The 18,610-nt window shown below is 33.8% G+C and overlaps 3 protein-coding genes across 5 annotated transcripts in view; all 3 read left to right on the top strand.

The window, feature by feature from the left end:
* The window catches only part of LOC104765552 (probable protein phosphatase 2C 42), a 2,912-nt gene extending 529 nt beyond the window's left edge, over positions 1-2,383 (top strand). The window contains exons 2-4 of the mRNA XM_010489278.2: positions 429-796; positions 1,336-1,572; positions 1,813-2,383. Coding sequence (XP_010487580.1) covers positions 429-796; positions 1,336-1,572; positions 1,813-2,037 — 830 coding nt within the window. The 3' untranslated portion in view covers positions 2,038-2,383. The remainder of the gene's footprint in view (positions 1-428; positions 797-1,335; positions 1,573-1,812) is intronic.
* LOC104765553 (transcription factor bHLH147-like) lies at positions 5,028-6,307 on the top strand. Of its 3 annotated transcripts, none has more exons than XM_010489280.1 (2): positions 5,028-5,171; positions 5,269-6,307. In XM_010489280.1, the coding sequence occupies exon 2, from the start codon at positions 5,306-5,308 to the stop codon at positions 6,020-6,022; it is 717 nt and encodes a 238-aa protein (XP_010487582.1). In that variant the 5' UTR covers positions 5,028-5,171; positions 5,269-5,305; the 3' UTR covers positions 6,023-6,307. The 3 variants fall into 3 exon arrangements, with proteins under 3 accessions (XP_010487582.1, XP_010487581.1, XP_010487583.1); XM_010489279.1 differs by having other exon boundaries at positions 5,034-5,171; positions 5,246-6,307; XM_010489281.1 differs by having other exon boundaries at positions 5,036-5,171; positions 5,299-6,307.
* On the top strand, positions 12,316-13,678 carry LOC104767568. The gene is made up of 2 exons (XM_010491579.1): positions 12,316-13,461; positions 13,565-13,678. The coding sequence occupies exons 1-2, from the start codon at positions 12,316-12,318 to the stop codon at positions 13,676-13,678; spliced, it is 1,260 nt and encodes a 419-aa protein (XP_010489881.1).

Raw genomic sequence — 18,610 nt, forward strand, 5'->3', positions numbered from 1 at the left:
TTTTTTTTTTTTTTTTTTTTTTTTTTAGAGCTTTGGGTCTTTTTTTTGTGGGAATTACATATAATAATTTTAGATGAATCCGTTGACTTAAATTCTCAAAGTTTGTTTTTTTGGGGTTCAAGTGATGAAGATTGTGATTGGTCAACAAAGTTAGGTACTATGACTTTCTTTTTAATCTCTTTTGGGGGATATAATTAGGTTTCCCATTGAAGCTGCTTAATACAAGTTTAAAGCTACAGTCTTTTAGCCCATTTTTAGTCTTTTACTTTTACAACTTCATCCTGTGTTTATTGTTCTTTGCTGTGCTTTGTTGTCATAAGCATTTAGTTAAGTGGAGTGTGTCCCTAGGAGTGTACTGTACTACATTTTATGAAAAGGAGGTTGAGCCTCTCTTATGTTGGGATTGCTCAGGCTTTACGATTATGCAGAAATATCAGCGGAGACGCAAGGAGTTGTGACAAGAGAGACTATACAAAGAGCCTTTCATGCGACTGAAGAAGGATTCGCTTCCATTGTCTCAGAACTGTGGCAAGAGATACCGAATTTGGCAACTGTTGGCACTTGTTGTCTAGTTGGAGTGATATATCAGAATACTCTTTTCGTGGCAAGCCTTGGAGATTCAAGGGTTGTTCTTGGAAAGAAAGGCAACTGTGGCGGACTCTCTGCTATCCAGCTCTCAACTGAACACAATGCCAATAACGAGGATATTCGTTGGGAACTTAAGGACTTACATCCTGATGACCAGCAGATTGTTGTGTTTAGGCATGGAGTTTGGAGAGTTAAGGGCATTATTCAGGTAGTTTCTCATTCTCTTTCTGTTAGCTTCTCAAAAAAAAAAAATAAGGACGCAAAATTAGGGATAACTAGGTTGCAGAATAGCAGGATTCAATGTGTTGCATTGGTTTTTCTCCCTTCTTTCTCTGACACTCTACATGGATCACGTTGCTGTGCTTTCTTTTTTTTCATTTAGTCAGTCATACTTTTGGTTAGAGCTGTACCTCTGGCTTCTCATGCTCTTTTGGGAAGAGATAAATTGGTTAATTTTTCTTTCTTAGTATTTGAGTGGTATGTCCCGTTTTTATATAAGCTATAGAAAAATTCCATTAGGAATCTAAGAAGTCCAAATCCTTATGATGAAGTAGTGAAGTAGTTTATGAGCAGGGTTTATGATGAACTTCCATAGTTCCATACATACGCACTAGAAAAGCTAAACATACGGCTTTACCATCTTGGTAGTGTCTATTTACCAATAATTAATCAGCTTAACCAAAAGCTCTTAGGATTTTCTGTTCATTCCCTGTTTTAGTGATCAGCATTGATTTAATGTTCATCTAGGTTTCGAGGTCTATAGGAGACATGTATATGAAGCGGCCCGAATTTAACAAGGAGCCAATCAGTCAAAAGTTCAGACTTGCAGAGCCAATGAAGAGACCGTTGATGTCTGCAACACCGACTATACTCGCTCATCCTCTGCACCCTAATGATTCGTTTCTCATTTTTGCATCTGATGGTCTTTGGGAACATTTGACAAACGAAAAAGCAGTTGAGATTGTTCATAACCATCCCCGCGCTGTAAGTTTCTGATTTGATTTCTCCCTCAGATGACTTGCCATGATTAGTAGTTTGTACTTAGTGTTGGTTATATTCCTCCCCTCATTAAACATCCGTATGGCTTTTTTGTTCTGGATAAGTTTTAGATTACCGTGCAAGTGAGAGTTTAGTTTTAGACACATCCCCTGATTATTACAAGTAAAAGATCATGTCTTGATCTGATAAGTTTTATGATTGATTTGTTGCAATGTGTCTCTTCAGGGAAGCGCAAAGAGACTGATAAAGGCGGCTCTTCACGAGGCAGCGAGGAAACGTGAGATGAGATATTCAGATCTAAGGAAGATTGACAAGAAGGTGAGGCGCCATTTTCACGATGACATCACGGTTATAGTGGTGTTCTTGAATCATGACCTCATATCCAGAGGTCACTTCAACTCAACAACACAAGACTCGCAAGTCTCTATACGGAGTGCTCTTGAACACTGAAAAGCAAAAAACATTTTACAACAATGTTTCTTCTTACTTGGGTTATATGACTTTTTTTGCCTAGAACGCAATAAAAAAAACTGGGCAACATCTAAAAAACAAAAAGGAAAATTGGAAAACATTGTAATGAGTTCTCTTGTATTAAGCGGCAATGTTTGACTGTGGTGTTTCTCTTCAAGTCGTTGCATAGTTCTGTCCTGATGAGTTACCACCAACCAAGCCTTTCGTCAAAGAAGACTTCATGCCGTATTTTCTGGTTTTTCATCTCTTTTATCACACCTGTAACTGTAAGTCTGTACTGTGTAACATAGTCGTGTTATATAAGTAACAATACCATTCTATGTAACATCAAGTTTTTGATTCTTTTAGTTTTTGTAAATCAAGTACCTAATCAGAATTGCTCACTCACACATCGGTAGGCAACTGTGATTGCTCGTCAGTAAAGTTGGTAATTTTCGTTTTCAAATTAAAACAGTCAAATTTCAACAAACTACTTTCTTCGGCTAAAGCCTTTAATCGTTTTCAATGTAATAATATTTTAGGATCCGATCTTTTCTCGAGATGTTTAGAATATGACTTGGAGAGCTCAAGTCTTCAATATTTGCCTTGTACTACTTGATTCTGGATGATATAACTGAAAAATACGAATTCAAGTTTTGAATATTGTCACGATAACTATTGCGAACTAGATATCAAAAGAAAAAGACTAAAGAAATAAGAGAAATCAGATAAAGCTTTCTAGGCTGCATTATCCATCAAAACGAAGCCGAATGTCAATCAACTTCTCAGAGCCCAGTGCATAATCATCATCTTTCCCACATTACATTATAAAGATTACTCAAAAAATCAAATTTTAATACACAAAAAAAAAAAACAGACAAAAATACAATTAGGATCCTCAGAGTAAAAAATGCTTATAGCGTTTCATCAATAATAAAATCAGGTCTCAAAGATTTCATGCCATCATAGGATCCTTTTAATAACAAGAACTTTTTTAAAAAACGAATCAAAAAAGATGATTACAGATATAGCACGAGCTTATTCGCTATACCTGTTAAAACATAGGCGAAGCGACTCAACGCCCCTGCAAAAATAATCTATCGCCTCTCTTCTAAGTAATAAAGATGAAAGAATCATCCCATAAATACTGAAAACTCTATAGGAAAAATCAATCTGAGAGGCGAATCCAATCAGTTTGCTAAAAAAAAAAACCCTTTTTAAGATCACAAACATAGAAAAAACACAAACACAGCAAACCTGAACTGTTTTAGGTTTTGCCGGACGTGTTGGTATTTATACATACGAATTTTAGGTTTTTAGGGTTTTTTTTTTTTCTCAGCCGCAAACATCAAACAAAATGGGCCTTGATAGTAGACCAATGGGCTTTTTGTTTCATTATAAGCCTTCTGTCTCAGAGAACAAAAAAAACCCATATCCTTTGTATATGTCCAGTTGGCAAATCATCTTTTGGTCCGTGTCTTTATCGAAACATCATTCCTAATTTCATTTAAGCATTCTGATTTAAAACTTTTGAAAATGAAATGAGAAGATAAAATTTGACAGAATATGGATCTTTATTCTTCTTTTCAATATGTAGATATAGATTCTAAAATTTTATTATTTTCTCATCAAAATCAAAAATAAGCTATACAGAAAATATATATATATATATATATATATATATATCAAAATAAAGTTCATTAGAAAAAGGTATTACAACTACATCATAAATCTTAACTATAAATTTCTACCAGATATTCTTCAATTTAATTTTAACATAATACATTTAAATTGTTTTTTTCATAGTTTACAATTAAACCTTTTTTTATAAAAAAACAGTAAACAAAAGAAAAAATAAAAATAAAGTTGATGTATAAATAACAAGTGTAGTACTATAATATAATCTTTTACTTTCTTTGTTTATCGTTTACAATTCACTCACTCACTACCAAATTTGAATCTAATCTATAAACAAGACAGTGAAATCATATAACATATATATTTTTTTTTTCGCAAATATAATATAACATATAAAAACGGCTAATTAGCACCCAAAATAAAATGATTTGGCTATAAATAGAGAGTGTTATTATTATTGTTGTTATTATTATTAGAATAAACTCAATAAAGTAAGGATTTAACAATAATTTAATCAACATAATGATAGTGCACACATGGGAGAGAAGCAATGGAACCANTTTAAAAACCTTGTAAATTTTTTTTGGCGGGAAAATTTTTATGTCGAAAATTTTTATCAAAATTTTTTGGACAAAAAAATTTTTGGCGGGAAAATTTTTTCGAAAATTTTTTGGCGGGAAAATATGTCGGAAATTTTTTGGCAGAAAAATTTTGTTTTTCTTTTTATTGAATAAAATATTTTTCATTTAAGGGTAAAATGGTCATTAAAAATTAATGGAGGGCAAAAATAAAAATTGCCAGAAAAAAAGATATTTTTGAAAAGGGGTATATCAAAAGAGGTATTTTTAACAAATTCTCTTAATTTTACCGTAATACATTAAAATTATTTTTTCATAGTTAACAATTAAACATTAAATTTCTTAAAAAATCAGTAAGTCAAACAAAAATAGAAAAAATTTATGTAAAAAACAAGTGTAGTACTATAACTATAACTATAACTTAAAATGATCTGTTACTCTTTTTTTTTTTGTAATCGTTTACAAATGCACTCACTCACTCTCAAATTTGAATCTAATCTATAACAAGACAGTGACCTCACAAAAATCACTAGTTTTGTTATATATATTAACAAAAGGGATTTTTAGCACCAAAAGAAAAATGATTTGGCTAAAAATAGAGAGTGTTATTATTAGTTGTATTAACTATTAAGAAAAGTAAGGATTTAACAATAATTTAATCAACAGAATGATAGTGCACATCACATGGGATAGAAGCAAAGGAACCCAACCCACAGTAAAAAATAATAATAATATTTTGGTTCATGTGTATAAAAATGCGATTCTTTGCTTCTTCATTCCCTTTCTTATTTAATACTAATAAATAAATAAAAAAAAGGAATCGTCGTCTCTCCCTTTTTTGCCTTCCACAACCTTCCTGACACCTCATCGTCTCTCTCTCTCTTCTCCGTCCCGTTCCGTTCTCTCCTCCCAAAACAGGTAATTATTAATCCCCTTAATATCCTCTCTAATCCTCTTTCCCGTTTCTTCATCTCTCTATTAATCTTTAACAGATCCTCTGATTCTGATCCAACAGTTTCGGAATTCTTGATTCTGATCTGATCAGGCGATTTATGGAGTCTATATCTCCCGTATCGAATCAGATTACTCAACCAACAACAACAACGACGACGACGACGACGACCTCTAGTTCCGATCGCTCCCGTCGTAAGCGGAGGAAGAAATCTCAACCATCATCGGTTGATTCATCTCAATCAACATCGTTGGAGAAATGGAGATCGGAGAAACAGCAACAGATCTACTCGACGAAGCTAGTCCGTGCTCTAAGAGAGCTACGAATCAGTCAACAACCGACGTCGTCATCGTCGTCTTCGAATCCACGAGGTGGTAGAGCCGTACGCGAAGTCGCGGACAGAGCTTTAGCAGTTGCGGCGAGAGGTAAAACACTCTGGAGTCGAGCGATACTATCGAAAGCCGTTAAACTCAAATTCAGGAAACAGAAACGGCAGAGAATCCCGAACCCGTCTCCGACGAAAACGACGACGTTGACGACCGGGAGTATCAGTATTAGGTCGAAGAAACAGAGAGCGACGGTTTTGAGGCTAAAGGCAAAAGGATTGCCAGCTGTACAGAGGAAAGTGAAAGTTCTGAGCCGGTTAGTTCCCGGTTGCCGTAAACAGACCTTACCGGTGGTTTTAGAAGAAACCACTGATTATATTGCTGCCATGGAGATGCAGATTCGTGCTATGACTGCTATTCTCTCCGCCGTCACCTCTCCTCCGCCGCCGCCGCCAGGTCATGATGGGGGACATACACATATGCTTGGTTAGTTGGGCCAAACTGTCTTCTTCCTTTTTTTTCTTTTTTAAATGTTTTTGTTTTCTTCATATTATTATTCTTCTCATCTCACTGTATTGTTTGGTCGTGTTTGAATATTTTTACTTTTATTCAACTTTTTTATTTACCATTTTCATCATTTATGTATATCCTTTTTTTTTTTGTTCCTTCTTGAATCTCTATGTTTACCAAAAATAGTGCCGGAAAAAGGAAAAAGAACAGGACAGTGATTGGTTTCTGTAATGATAATCGTAATAAATTTTTCAGTTTCTTGATAATCGTGGAAGCACATTTGAGTTTGTGATTACAATGCTTTATGGTTAAGATAACTAGACGTAATGACTTAATGGTTTTTTTAAGTGTTTGGTGAAATTAATGATAAGGCCAAATGCAACAATGATATAGTTTAATTTTTTTGTTTTGTTATGTTTGTAAGTTAGGTTTGGTTGATTGGGATTGAATTCTCTTTGTTGAAAAGATTTGTTATGACACCACTACTTACAATATTACGCTTGTTTCTTCTTTTGTATATGGTATTTGGGTTTATTTTGGTAATGTGGTTAGATTTTGGAGATGCAGAAAAAGGTTAAAAAATAAATAATAATCTAGAGAGTTTAACACAATCACATGGTTGAGAAAGACATAAAGACATGAACATGATGATGAGTGACTCACATGCTCCAGTCTGAGCAGCGGGGTATATTTCTTTTCTTCTTCTGTTAAAAAAGGTGAACACTGAAATAGAGAGATAAATCGCATCACTCTATATTTTTTGCCAACTTTTTTTTTTTTTTTTTGACACTCCTAAAAAAATTTACTGGGAAATCTAAATTAAAAATAAAAAGTTGAAAAAAGGCACTAAAATCTTCTTCTTTGTTTTTGGTCGGCCAAAAGGCACTGATTTTGGTGAAACTGTTACTAGTATTTTGGAGGAATGAATAGTAATACCAAAAAAATAAGAAGCAAATTCATGAAAATAAATGTTTTCTGACACATGTCATGTGGGATTTTACATTATCTCAAACTTTTCTCAGTACTACTTGTACAAAACCCTTAAACCCCACCCCAACACTTATGTTTTTGTTGCACATGTGATGTGCATTCAATTGGGTAGACAATAAAAATCTTTGAATATATCATATGCTTCAGAAGATAATTCGGGTTAATTGTGTATCAGTGTAATTTGACTACATTTAAAGAAAAATAAAATATTGCGTATTTACTAGCATAAATACCGTGCAATGTGTGTGATATACTAGCCTTACAATGTTTGCGTAGCTCGAGGTAAGTACTGAAACCTAATTTTGAGTTTAATCTTAAAATTGATGTAGTCATGTAGTATAAATTAGTCGTAGTACTACGAGAGAAAAGACAACCATGTGTTCATCAAAGTAAATATTTGACGAACAAACAAGAAAAGAGGAGAGAGTACATGGATTAAATGATTTTGGCGTAGTCGCAGAGTACTCTTTTCGTGTGTATAAATAATGTCACTATGACCTTTAAGCTGCTTTTTGTTAAGCCTCTTTAATTTGATTGTCAATAAAGACTATTTATTGGTTTTATTCCAATCACTTTTGTTTGTCAACTATTTAAGTCACTCAGTTGTCGGTTTAGATACACTGTATACATTTTCATGATTATAAATTTAGATGGAAGTGTAATTTTGAAAAGAAGCATTTCAGAAACAAAGAAACACTTAAGAATATAATAATAAAACGTCCGAAATCATATTTTGTGAAAGAAAGTTGAAAAATTAACTACATGCTACATCCATAAAACTAAGACCATCTATAAAATAGATATTTCTATATTTTCTTTTATATATAAAAAATCTATTTTTTTTCTCCATAAATAGAGGAAAATATAGCAATCACTATTTTAGATGTGAGAATAAAGATGAGTTGAAATAAAATTACTTTTAAAATAAATTGCTATATTTTTCTATATTTATAAAAAAAAATAGAATAGAAATGAATTGGAGATCCTCTAAGTTCATAACAAAGCTTCTTCTTGAGGTTCAGCCTTCAGACTACATCCATAAAACTAATTAAAGTTCATAAACGAATCTACTATAGCTAAACAAATATAATATTCGTATGTACTTAAAAAAATACAATTTTCTTAATGTATTGCTTTGTCTAATTGTCATACACAGCTACACTATATATAGATTTAATATATATTTTCTGAAGTCAATTATTTTTTAGATAACCTCCACCAATATATTTTTAACCATGTATGAAATGAAACAACCACGAGAACCTATGCGATACCAATATTTCCGATACCAATATTTCCGACGGTCACAACAACACAAATTTTAATCCACGTAATGATAGATCTTTTTTTTTTCGATCAAAGAGACGTTACCATTTCATTCAAGCAGAAAGTAACATACATGATAAAGATAGTTTAAGGTACATTACAGGATAAGCTAAATCAAAGCATAGAACAATAAAAGTACAGAAATAGATAAGGGTATTCGATATGAAAAGCTTGAGAGCTGTGAACCACCTGCTTAGGAGCAATATGGAACTTGTGAGATCAAGGCAAACCGATGCAGACTCCATGAACAAGGCCAAGGAGTAGTGAGCCACTGTCTTGGGATTTCGAAAACTGGGCGGAGATGAAACTGGCACAGCTGAGTTGCCAAAGGGTCGAGCAGGAGTGTTAAGGCTCTGATAACCGGTTACTACAAACGTAGTTGTTGGTCCAAGGTTGCTAGAACAGGACTTCAAGAGGTTGTGGTAACCACTTCTCCTTGGAGTGAGGGTCATAATGCCACTAGTCTTCAAGCTAATATGAGGGAACTTCAAGAAGTAGTTGATTTTCGGTTTAAAGATCTTTGAGCTTAGGCAAAGTATAGGTAGAGAGTTGGTGAAGCATCGGTAACCCCCACTCCTTAGAGGTGGGATCATAATGCCAAGATTCCCCAAACTATCTCCTTCTAGAGGGTCATCCTTAATTGATTCTAGTAACAGGATTCTTAACAGACTCTTGGGCCAATAAAGCAACAGATGCTGATTAAGAGTCACTAGCAGTCTTCGTACTAGCGGTATCCTTAAGCTAAGCGACCATTGACTAGAAAGGAGAAGAGTGGAATTCAGACTAGACCTAGTTACAAGTTGACACTGGAACAGTTGGGGTATTGGTAATATGTAGGATAAAGGATCAGGGAGAGCCAACAATAGAGATAAACCGATTGGCAGATCAACATCATTATCAAAGAGCTGCACTGCAAGCTTCCAAACCAAGCAAATTAATTGGTCTTGACTCAAGGAGGATTCAACCACAACTGAAGCATCTAGGGATCTGCTACCGAGTGTAACTCGACTTGACCAAGCAGGATACAAAGATACTAATCGATTTGGGCTAATTATGTAATTAAGGTCATGGGGTCTAAGACAATACCAGGTCAGGGATGACTTATACTTATAGTTTAACCATCGTAATCTATCTTCCAGGGTTTGAATATAAGATTGGGGAATAGACTTGGGACAGAGGATTACCGAGAGAGAAACAGAGGCCACCAAGGAGGAGGGTTTCTTCGTCAAGTGGTTCACCGGTGCCAGCGTCAAGACAGAGCTTCCGTCCAGCTGCAGCCAAGCAAAGTACTTGGTGAGAGGATTTGGATTCGAGGAGCGGTAAGATGTGATAATTGACGGCTTAAGGGGGTGGTGAGATAGACGGAAACCGAGCCTAGAGGGACACTGGAGGATCTCTCGATCAATACCAAAGCGGTGAGGACTCGATGTAAAGGGTTCACCGAGGGGAGTAGCCAGGTGCGGAGGCGGAGAGGATGGTTGAAGCTGATGCAACGGCGGAGATGAGATATGGAATCTTAACATATCTCCGGAAAGACTGAAACTGAAAGCGAGTAGACTACAGAGAAAGAGGAGGCCACAGAGATGAAGAAACCAAGTCCCAGCAACACCGATCGGGTTCGGCGCTGCCGGGAGAGCAGATCTCGATGGTTATGGCAGAGAAAAAAAGAAGGCTAGAACGAACTCTTTTTTTTGTCTTTCGTAAGGATAGATCTTAAATTCTTTATATACATTAAACGACACTCAATGTAAGTATTTCTCACAAATCTAGTTTTCAAATAATAACTAATAAGATTTCCTATAGAATATAACAACAAACATCAATATACGGATTAAACAGGAACAATGCCCATAAGTAACTTTGAAAGAAATAAAAAATCCTAAATGTTTGATTTTCTTTTCTAAGCCCTAAAACAAATAAAAAAAAACTCTATATATATATATATAAGACATCATATGTATTATATGTAGAAGACATCTTTATCACTTATCAGTATAGCTAAATTAAATGTCTGAATCCAAGCACGGAAATATTCGGTTCAATTGTGTGCGCATGTTATTCAACAGAGAAATTTACTAAATTCACCTTTCCGTTGGTTTATTTTGCATTATAAGTATGAAACTTGTAAAAATGATTGATTAATCAAAAAATAAAATCAAACATTTAGGATTTCTACATCATGGCGGATCTCATGGTAATTGGTAAATCGTGTGTTATATATAATCAAGGCTGTTTTAGTTCCTACATGATGCGCAGTCTATCGTATACCAGTATACCACTGTCCAAACCAATGGTCCAAACTCCAAGCCATACACAAGTGAAGCCACTGAGGCACTGACCATTCTTATTCGCACGTGGAGCGCATAACATGTTGGACCACACGTGTGTGTGCTCTCAGATTATCTACTTCTTTTTAATAAAATTAAAAATTCATAATCGGGGAAAAGGATACGTCCAACTGAATAGTATGGTTTAGGCAATTTAGTATTATTATGTAACTAAATTCACGCTTTGGTATAAATGTTTTTTTTTCTTCAAATTATGTCACTGTTTTACTTGTGCAAATATTGGATGATATATTCTTATGGTAAATATAATTACGTTTAGAAATAATTACTTATATTAAGAAATATGGTTTTACGAACCTAACGTATACGACAAGAACAAAATGTTAAATTCACAACAAGTAACAACAACAAAAAACAAATATTTAAACAGAAAATGTAGATATGAATTATGGTACGTCGCTTGGTTGCTGTATTGAAACAAGTGATGGGCATTTATCTGCTGTCTCATCTCAATCGACGACAAAGTTTGTTGGGTTGTCAAGAGAGTAATATACAATTTTTTTGTTTTATCAATTTGTTATTATTAATTTTTTAAACATTTTTTTGTATGTCAATATTAACTTTTTACGTTTTAATTAGTTGCCAAAATGCAGTTCAAGTTGGATTTTTCACTACAAGAAGCACGTTAAATAACGTCGGTTCTTTTAAGTCAGTTCTTCAACCGACGTTAAATGTTAGAATGGAACTGATATTAACATCAGTTGTTTAACCGACGTTAACATTTATTTTATTTTCTAAAAATTTTCAATTTGTGAATGGATTAGTTTCTAGAAAATGAAAAGGCCCAAAAAAGCCCAACATGAAACAAAAGAAAAAAACCGATAAGGTCTTCAAATTAATCAAGCTTTTTAATTAATTAAACCTTCTTCTTCTTCAAAGCTTCTTCTCGTTTCTCAACCCAGAAAACACAGAGCAATCAAAATCAAAATCATGGGGTTTTTCGTTTTTATGCATTTCTAACTGGATTAAAATAACTCATCAGTCTCAAGTCTCAACGAATCCCAAATCCTTCACCGATTTCATCAATATCGATTTGAAAAGTTTTCTGCAACTCCGTAAGAGGTTAGTAAGGTTTGAATTTCTTAAAATTTGTTGTGTTATTGACGAAATATGTCGATTCTAACAGTGATTATGAATTTTGGTTGAAGGATTCGTGATGATATTTAGGATCAATTTTTCAGCTTTGGTGAATCTCTCTGAAATTTGAAATTTAAGGTACCATTCACTTGTCTACATCTAGATTGAGTGTTGAGCTTTGTTTTTGTACGATTTAGCTGCTACTTTGTTTCTTATATGTTCCCGTTTGATACTTGTGTTCAATGGAAAGTGAAAAATGTTAGATATATAAGCTCAGAGGAACCGAAATGTTATATTCTCATGTTCATGTTTTGCTTGACTTGCTTCTTGCTTCAGTAGGATTGTTTATGTTGTTCGATTTCCATTTCTGTGGAAGTCAGAATATTTTTGTTTATCTGATAATTAGTTTACTCTATTCGTAGAGTGACTGTAAAGTGGACAAATCTTGGATAACAAAACATCGTTTATCTCAAGACTACATAAGTGGAGTTGAAACATTTTTGGATTTTGCTTTTGGTAGTTGTAATACAGAGATGGTAAAATGTCCTTATCAGCGCTGTTGTCTTGTTAAATACAAGCTTAGGGTTGAGATTAAGGGTGATTTAATCTGTCATGGTTTGCTACCTGCGTATACAAATTGGTATCTCCATGGCGAAGAAATAGATTTGCAAGAGCAAACAGTGAGATTAGAACCTGAATCTGATGGTGGTCAAGCTGAAAACCCGATTATGAATCTGCTTGAAGATGTTTTCCCAGATATGAATAATAACTTTAATGAATCTGCAAGTGTTCCTGTGGAGGATCATTCAAAGCAAAAGGAGGCATTTGATGATTTGTTATCAGACTGTAATGAAGCTTTATATGAGGGGTGCCACACATTCAGCAAGTTATCATTGATGATTAAGTTGTATCACATCAAGTGTATGTCTAGGATAAGTGACAAAGGAATGTCACTGCTAATTGATCTCTTGAAGGAAGCTTTTGAGCATGCAAAGCTGCCAGGTTCATTTAATGATATGAAGAAAATAATACATAAGTTAGGATTTAACTATGAGACTATTCATGTGTGTCCCAATGACTGCATGTTGTATTGGGGAGATGATGCATCTAGAAACACATGCAAAATCTGTGAAAAATCAAGGTGGAAGACATCTACAACAGTTAATGATACAGAGGATAAAAAGAAGAAGAAAAAGAAACAACAAGCAGCTAAAGTCCTTAGGTATTTTCCTTTGAAACCACGCTTGCAGCGTTTATTTATGTCATCTAAAACTGCTGAGTATATGAGGTGGCATGCTGAATCTGAGAACAGAGATGGTGGACTAAGACATCCTAGAGATGGAAAGGCTTGGAAAGCATTTAATAAAAAATTTCCAGAGTTTGCATCAGATCCAAGGAATGTCAGACTAGGATTAGCAACTGATGGGTTTAATCCATTTGGTTCAATGAGTACAAGCTATAGTGTATGGCCTGTGCTTTTATTTCCTTACAATTTTCCTCCTTGGATGTCCATGAAGGATACATCAATGATTCTTTCAATGCTAATCCCGGGAAAACACATGCCAGGTAATGATATTGATATCTATCTTCAACCTCTTATACAAGAACTAAGAGAGTTATGGTATGATGGTGTTTCAACGTATGATGCTTCTTTAAAAGAGTCATTTTGTATGCGTGCGGTTTTGTTATGGACCATCAGTGATTTTCCAGGGCTTGGAAATTTATCTGGGTGGAACATATACACAAGATTGGCTTGTCCTTCATGTAATTATGATGCTGCAGAGTTTCGCTTACGCCATGGGAAGAAAAACTGCTACATGGGACATCGTCGGTTTCTGCCTCAAAACCATATTTTTCGGAAAGATAAGCAGCATTTTGATGGCTCTACTGAAATAAGGGTTGCTCCTATTACACCATCAGGAAGNTGTCCTTCATGTAATGATGATGCTGCATAGTTTCGCTTACGCCATGGGAAGAAAAACTGCTACATGGGAAATCGTCGGTTTCTACCTCAAAGTCATATTTTCGGAAGGATAAGCAGCATTTTGATGGCTTTATTGAAACAAAGGGCTGCTCCTATTACACCATCAGGAAATGTTATTCTCCAGCAACTCAAAAATGTTCATGTTATTTTGGGGAAGAATGTAGATAATATTGGAAAGAAGCGGCGCAGGCTAGAAGTTAGGAAAAATCAATGGAGAAAGAGTAGTATATTTTTTAAACTCCCTTATTGGGAACATCTTCTATTACGTCACAATCTGGATTTGATGCACATAGAAAAAAACGTATTTGACAATCTCATTTTTACCTTTTTGGATGATAAAGGCAAGTCAAAAGATAATCTCAGTGCTAGAAAAGATTTGCAGGAGCTTGGTATTCGTCAAGAGTTGTGGTCTGATGAAAATGGAAAATATCTTCCGGCATGTTTTACAATGACCACACAAGAGAAAGATAGATTTCTTACTATCTTAATGATGTGAATGGATATTCTTCAAATATTTCTACTTGTAGTGATCTGAATCAACGAAAAATGGTGGGTTTAAAGAGTCATGATTGCCACATCTTAATGGGTCAGTTGTTGTCTATCGCTATACGTAACGTTTTACCACAAGAGGTCTCATTTGTTGTAACAGAGTTATGTCGCTTCTTTCGAGAAATAAGTTCAAAGGTATTGGATATTATTGAACTGGATAAGTTGCAGGAGCATATTGCACTTACGTTGTACCATTTAGAGATGATTTTTCCTCCATCATTTTTCATCATTTTTCACCTTTGGGCGTTTTAAGTATTATGTCAGAAATCGAGCTCAACCTGAAGGGTCCATTTGTAAGCAGTATATTGCTGATGAGTGTCTTACGTTTTGCTCTATGTATCTTGATGGAGTAGAAACACGATTTAATCGTATTAGGTAGAGTGGATGATCACCCTATGGCTGAGCATGACTTAGGTCCTGAATCACAAATTCAACATGTTTTTCCTTTACTTGGGAGACATGTTGGTGCTTCTAGAATGGATACACTTAGTCCTATAGAACGACAACAAGCTCACCGATATATCTTAGTCAATAGTTATTTCTTAGATGACTATCGCAAGTAAGTTTTCTACTTTAATCTGAAAATATTTTCGTGATTATGGTTAATTATCATAGTGATTTTGTTGGTATTTCTGCTGATATATGTTGCCTTGCATTTGGTCCATCTAGTACGGTTTTAAAGTTCTCAGCATATAACATCAATGGCTTCAAGTTTAGAACTATAGAAAGGGAGCAAGACCTAAGAACTCAGAATAGTGGAATTTTTGTCTCAGCTGAAACCATTAGTTATGCTAGTTCACGTGATCTTAATCCTGGAGCCGGAGATGTTTCGTACTATGGGAAATTAACTGAAATTCTGGAATTGAACTACTATGACTCATTTAGAGTTATATTATTCAAATGTAAATGGGTTGATACTCGTGATGCTAGAGGGTATAAGAAGGATGATTTTGGTCATACTATGGTAAATTTCTCTCGTTGAATTCACACTGGAAATGGTGAAGAAGATGAGCCTTATGTCCTGGCTTCTCAGGCAAGATTGGTTTACTATGTGGAAGATCCACAAGAAAAAGAATGGAGTGTTGTTGTACACGTCCAACCAAGAGGCTTGTATGATATGGGTGATCCTACTATTTCAGATGAAATTCCTCCTGAAGTTATCATTGAAGAATCTCATCCTCCTGTTCAAAGTTTAATGATTATATCAGATAATATTTCTAATATTAGATTAGTGAGGCAAATAGAAGATCTTGAAAATATAAGAGGTTTCAGGTATGTGGATTACATTATAGCAACTCTATGTGTTGACTTCTTTAATATGGTTGATTCATATCTTTTTCCAGTGGCATATCCTCAGGTGGGTGTTGACGTAATGCTAGACTCATGATACGTGCTTATCTCCAATCCGAATGCAGATGTAAGTTGGTCACTTCTTTCAAAGACCACAGTTTAAAACCTTGAAGAGCAGATGGGCAGATTGTGAATTCTTTTTGAGGATTTTTATATTTTTCAGAAAGTTTCTATACACGGCAATTGTCTTTCTTAATTTTAGTTTCCTGCGATTTTTTATTTATATAATAAATAAATATAATAAACTAATAAACTGGTAATAAAACAAAGGCAGATAACGTCGGTTAATTTAGTGACATTAACTATTTCGTTTTATTAACTGACGCTAATAATTAGAGAACTGACGCTAATTTTATGTCGTTAAAGTTTACGTCGTTTTAACAACTGAAGTAAATTACTTTTACGTTAAACGCTAACACGTCGCTTATAAAACCGACGTCAATATAATTAAGTCGGTTAAATACCGACGTTAACCTCTAAACCAACTGACGTTGAATGGCGTCTTTTTTGTAGTGTTTATTTGTACTTATTTATAAAAGAGTTGGATTTTTAATGTCACTCTCGATTTTTGTAAACTATTTCTCCCACCAATAGAACGATTGTCATAATTTGTATTTCTTATCTTAATATTTTTTGGGGGATTTCTAAAGTCTACAAAACAACAATTCAACATATTAGGGTTTCGATGAAGACGCTCTAAAAGTGAATAAAGTATCGCTAGATAATGCCAAAAGTTCATCTTCCTATAATCCTAGACGGCCAATTATGAACCATGCAATGCTGAAAAATAGATGTCAATATGATCAATTAGGACTCTAAAGTCTAACTAATCAGACTCTCAAAGTCTAAATATGAAGATTTCTAGTAATTAATCAGATAAAAATTAGAAGTGGGGTACACTTACAATAATGCACATACATCTAAATCAATATGGTGTAGTAGTAGTAGTTGAAGTACTTGTTTTTGTTATATAGTTAGTTGTAAAGACGAAGAACTAGTGATTAATATATGACATGAAACTAATCAATGCTAGGCGATAATTTAAGTTGCCATTAATGTATCTATGAAGGCCTAAAAAGGCAATATGGCACGAGGTTCACACGCTAACGATACAAGTTGTGGTTTGTTCTTTCCTTCGTCCTCTAGAATTATCTTTAAAGAAAAGGCACATCTTGAAAAATCAATTATTGGGTGGCAATTAGATCCCTAAACATTAAGTAACGTTGTACAATAATCATAATCTAACCTTGATTAGTTATAAACTAGCTTTCTAGAAACATGCACCAGCAAGGTGTCGAATTCTTCACTTTTTTACTAGTTTATCATTTTCCAAGTTTATAGCCAAAAGCGTGATTAAATAAAAATAAAAATAAACTCCAACCAATCATGCATCTATATATGTCTAGTTCATATGTTACATAAATACATATCAACAACACTAATATCTTGTTATGAGAAAGCAAAGTTTGCCGAAATAATCGAATGATTTTCTTAAACGTGGTCATGAATCCGTAATGCTGGTGATAACTCTATTATAATCTGTTTCTTGGGTTTTTTTTTCCCGGACGAATGTTATGTCAAGTTTCATATTAATCAACATAATCTATACTTTTTTAACACTATATATAATTCTCACACTCGAAATTTGACATTCCCTACCATTCACCCTTCGGTTACGATTTTTTTTTTCACAAATCATTTACTAAATTACGTTCCTTTTTTTTTGTGCAAAACTAAATACGTTCGTAAACTATTATGTTTACCTTAAATCCTAATTACTACCGATTACTCAATCAGAGAAAGCAGTTACACTATGTCATACTATTATTTATTTGTAGGAAAGAGTAGAAAAGAAGAGAGACTCGTTAATTTGTCTACAAGACATAGAAAAGAGAAAAACATTTGTCCACAGCTCTTTAAAACGCACGTGGGTAGGACCCTGCCCTGTCTAGTTTTCCAAAAAGCCGTAAAACACGAAAATATTAACAATTTTAAATAACTATGAATATGATAATATAAATTCTTTATTCTTGATTATATTATTAGGAGAGGTATTGGTTTAAGATTTAAAAAAAAAATTAATAACTTTAAAAATTAGGTAAAATATGTTGTTATTCAATCAAGACTTTTAAAAACTCTTTAAAAATTTGGTGTTATTGGTTGTGGATTTGTAAAAAGTTATCTAAAATCTTGATAAATCTAGTGTTATTGGATTAAGAGTTTTATAAAGTCATTAAAAATTTTATGTTATTCAAGTAAAACAAAAGAATCTTGGATTGTTAATGAATTCAAATTTTATGTTATTGGTTTAGGATTTTATATTATTTTCTTCATAACAAAAGTTACGAAAACTCTTTCATCAAATAGAAAGATTTTACAAGATTAGAAAAAACAAATCATCAAGATTTTAAAAAACTTCCTAAACAATCTCTTTCAAATAGAAAGATTTTATAAGATTAGAAAAAACAAATCATCAAGATTTTAAAAAACTTCCTAAACAATCTCTTTAGAATCCTTTATTTTTAACTTTCAAATTTCTATGATTCTAACAATCAGCAAAAACATAAAGTCATTAAAATTCTTTCTAAATCCTAAATCAATACCTCCCCCTTAGTATTCCAAAAACAATGACGACAACGACAACAACAACAAAAATCCCAAAAAACCGCGAAAAATCCCAACTAAGAACAGTAATGTTTTTACAACATATATGGATCTGAATGGTAACCGCTGATTTAGTAGTGTAGAACAAAAAATTTGCTAGTACGGTACGGTTCAACTGCGGTACGTGCGGGACAAATGTATTTGCGGGACAAGTGCAGTTACTCCAAAATAAGCGGTACAAAATAATGTTTGATTGGTAAAAAATAATTTGCGGTACAAAATTCATATTAATTAAAATAGAGATTATTTGTAAATTATATATATTCTAAAAAGATACTAAA

The sequence above is a fragment of the Camelina sativa genome, chromosome 19, assembly GCF_000633955.1.
Source record: "Camelina sativa cultivar DH55 chromosome 19, Cs, whole genome shotgun sequence".
Taxonomy (NCBI): domain Eukaryota; kingdom Viridiplantae; phylum Streptophyta; class Magnoliopsida; order Brassicales; family Brassicaceae; genus Camelina; species Camelina sativa.

Bases quoted from the DNA above. Each gene is read 5' to 3' on its own strand.
- LOC104765553 (XM_010489280.1), top strand. From the start codon at position 5,306: ATGGAGTCTATATCTCCCGTATCGAATCAGATTACTCAACCAACAACA.
- LOC104767568 (XM_010491579.1), top strand. From the start codon at position 12,316: ATGGTAAAATGTCCTTATCAGCGCTGTTGTCTTGTTAAATACAAGCTT. The intron at 13,462-13,564 runs GTTTTGTTATGG...ATGATGCTGCAG, and splicing joins AGTCATTTTGTATGCGTGCG to AGTTTCGCTTACGCCATGGG.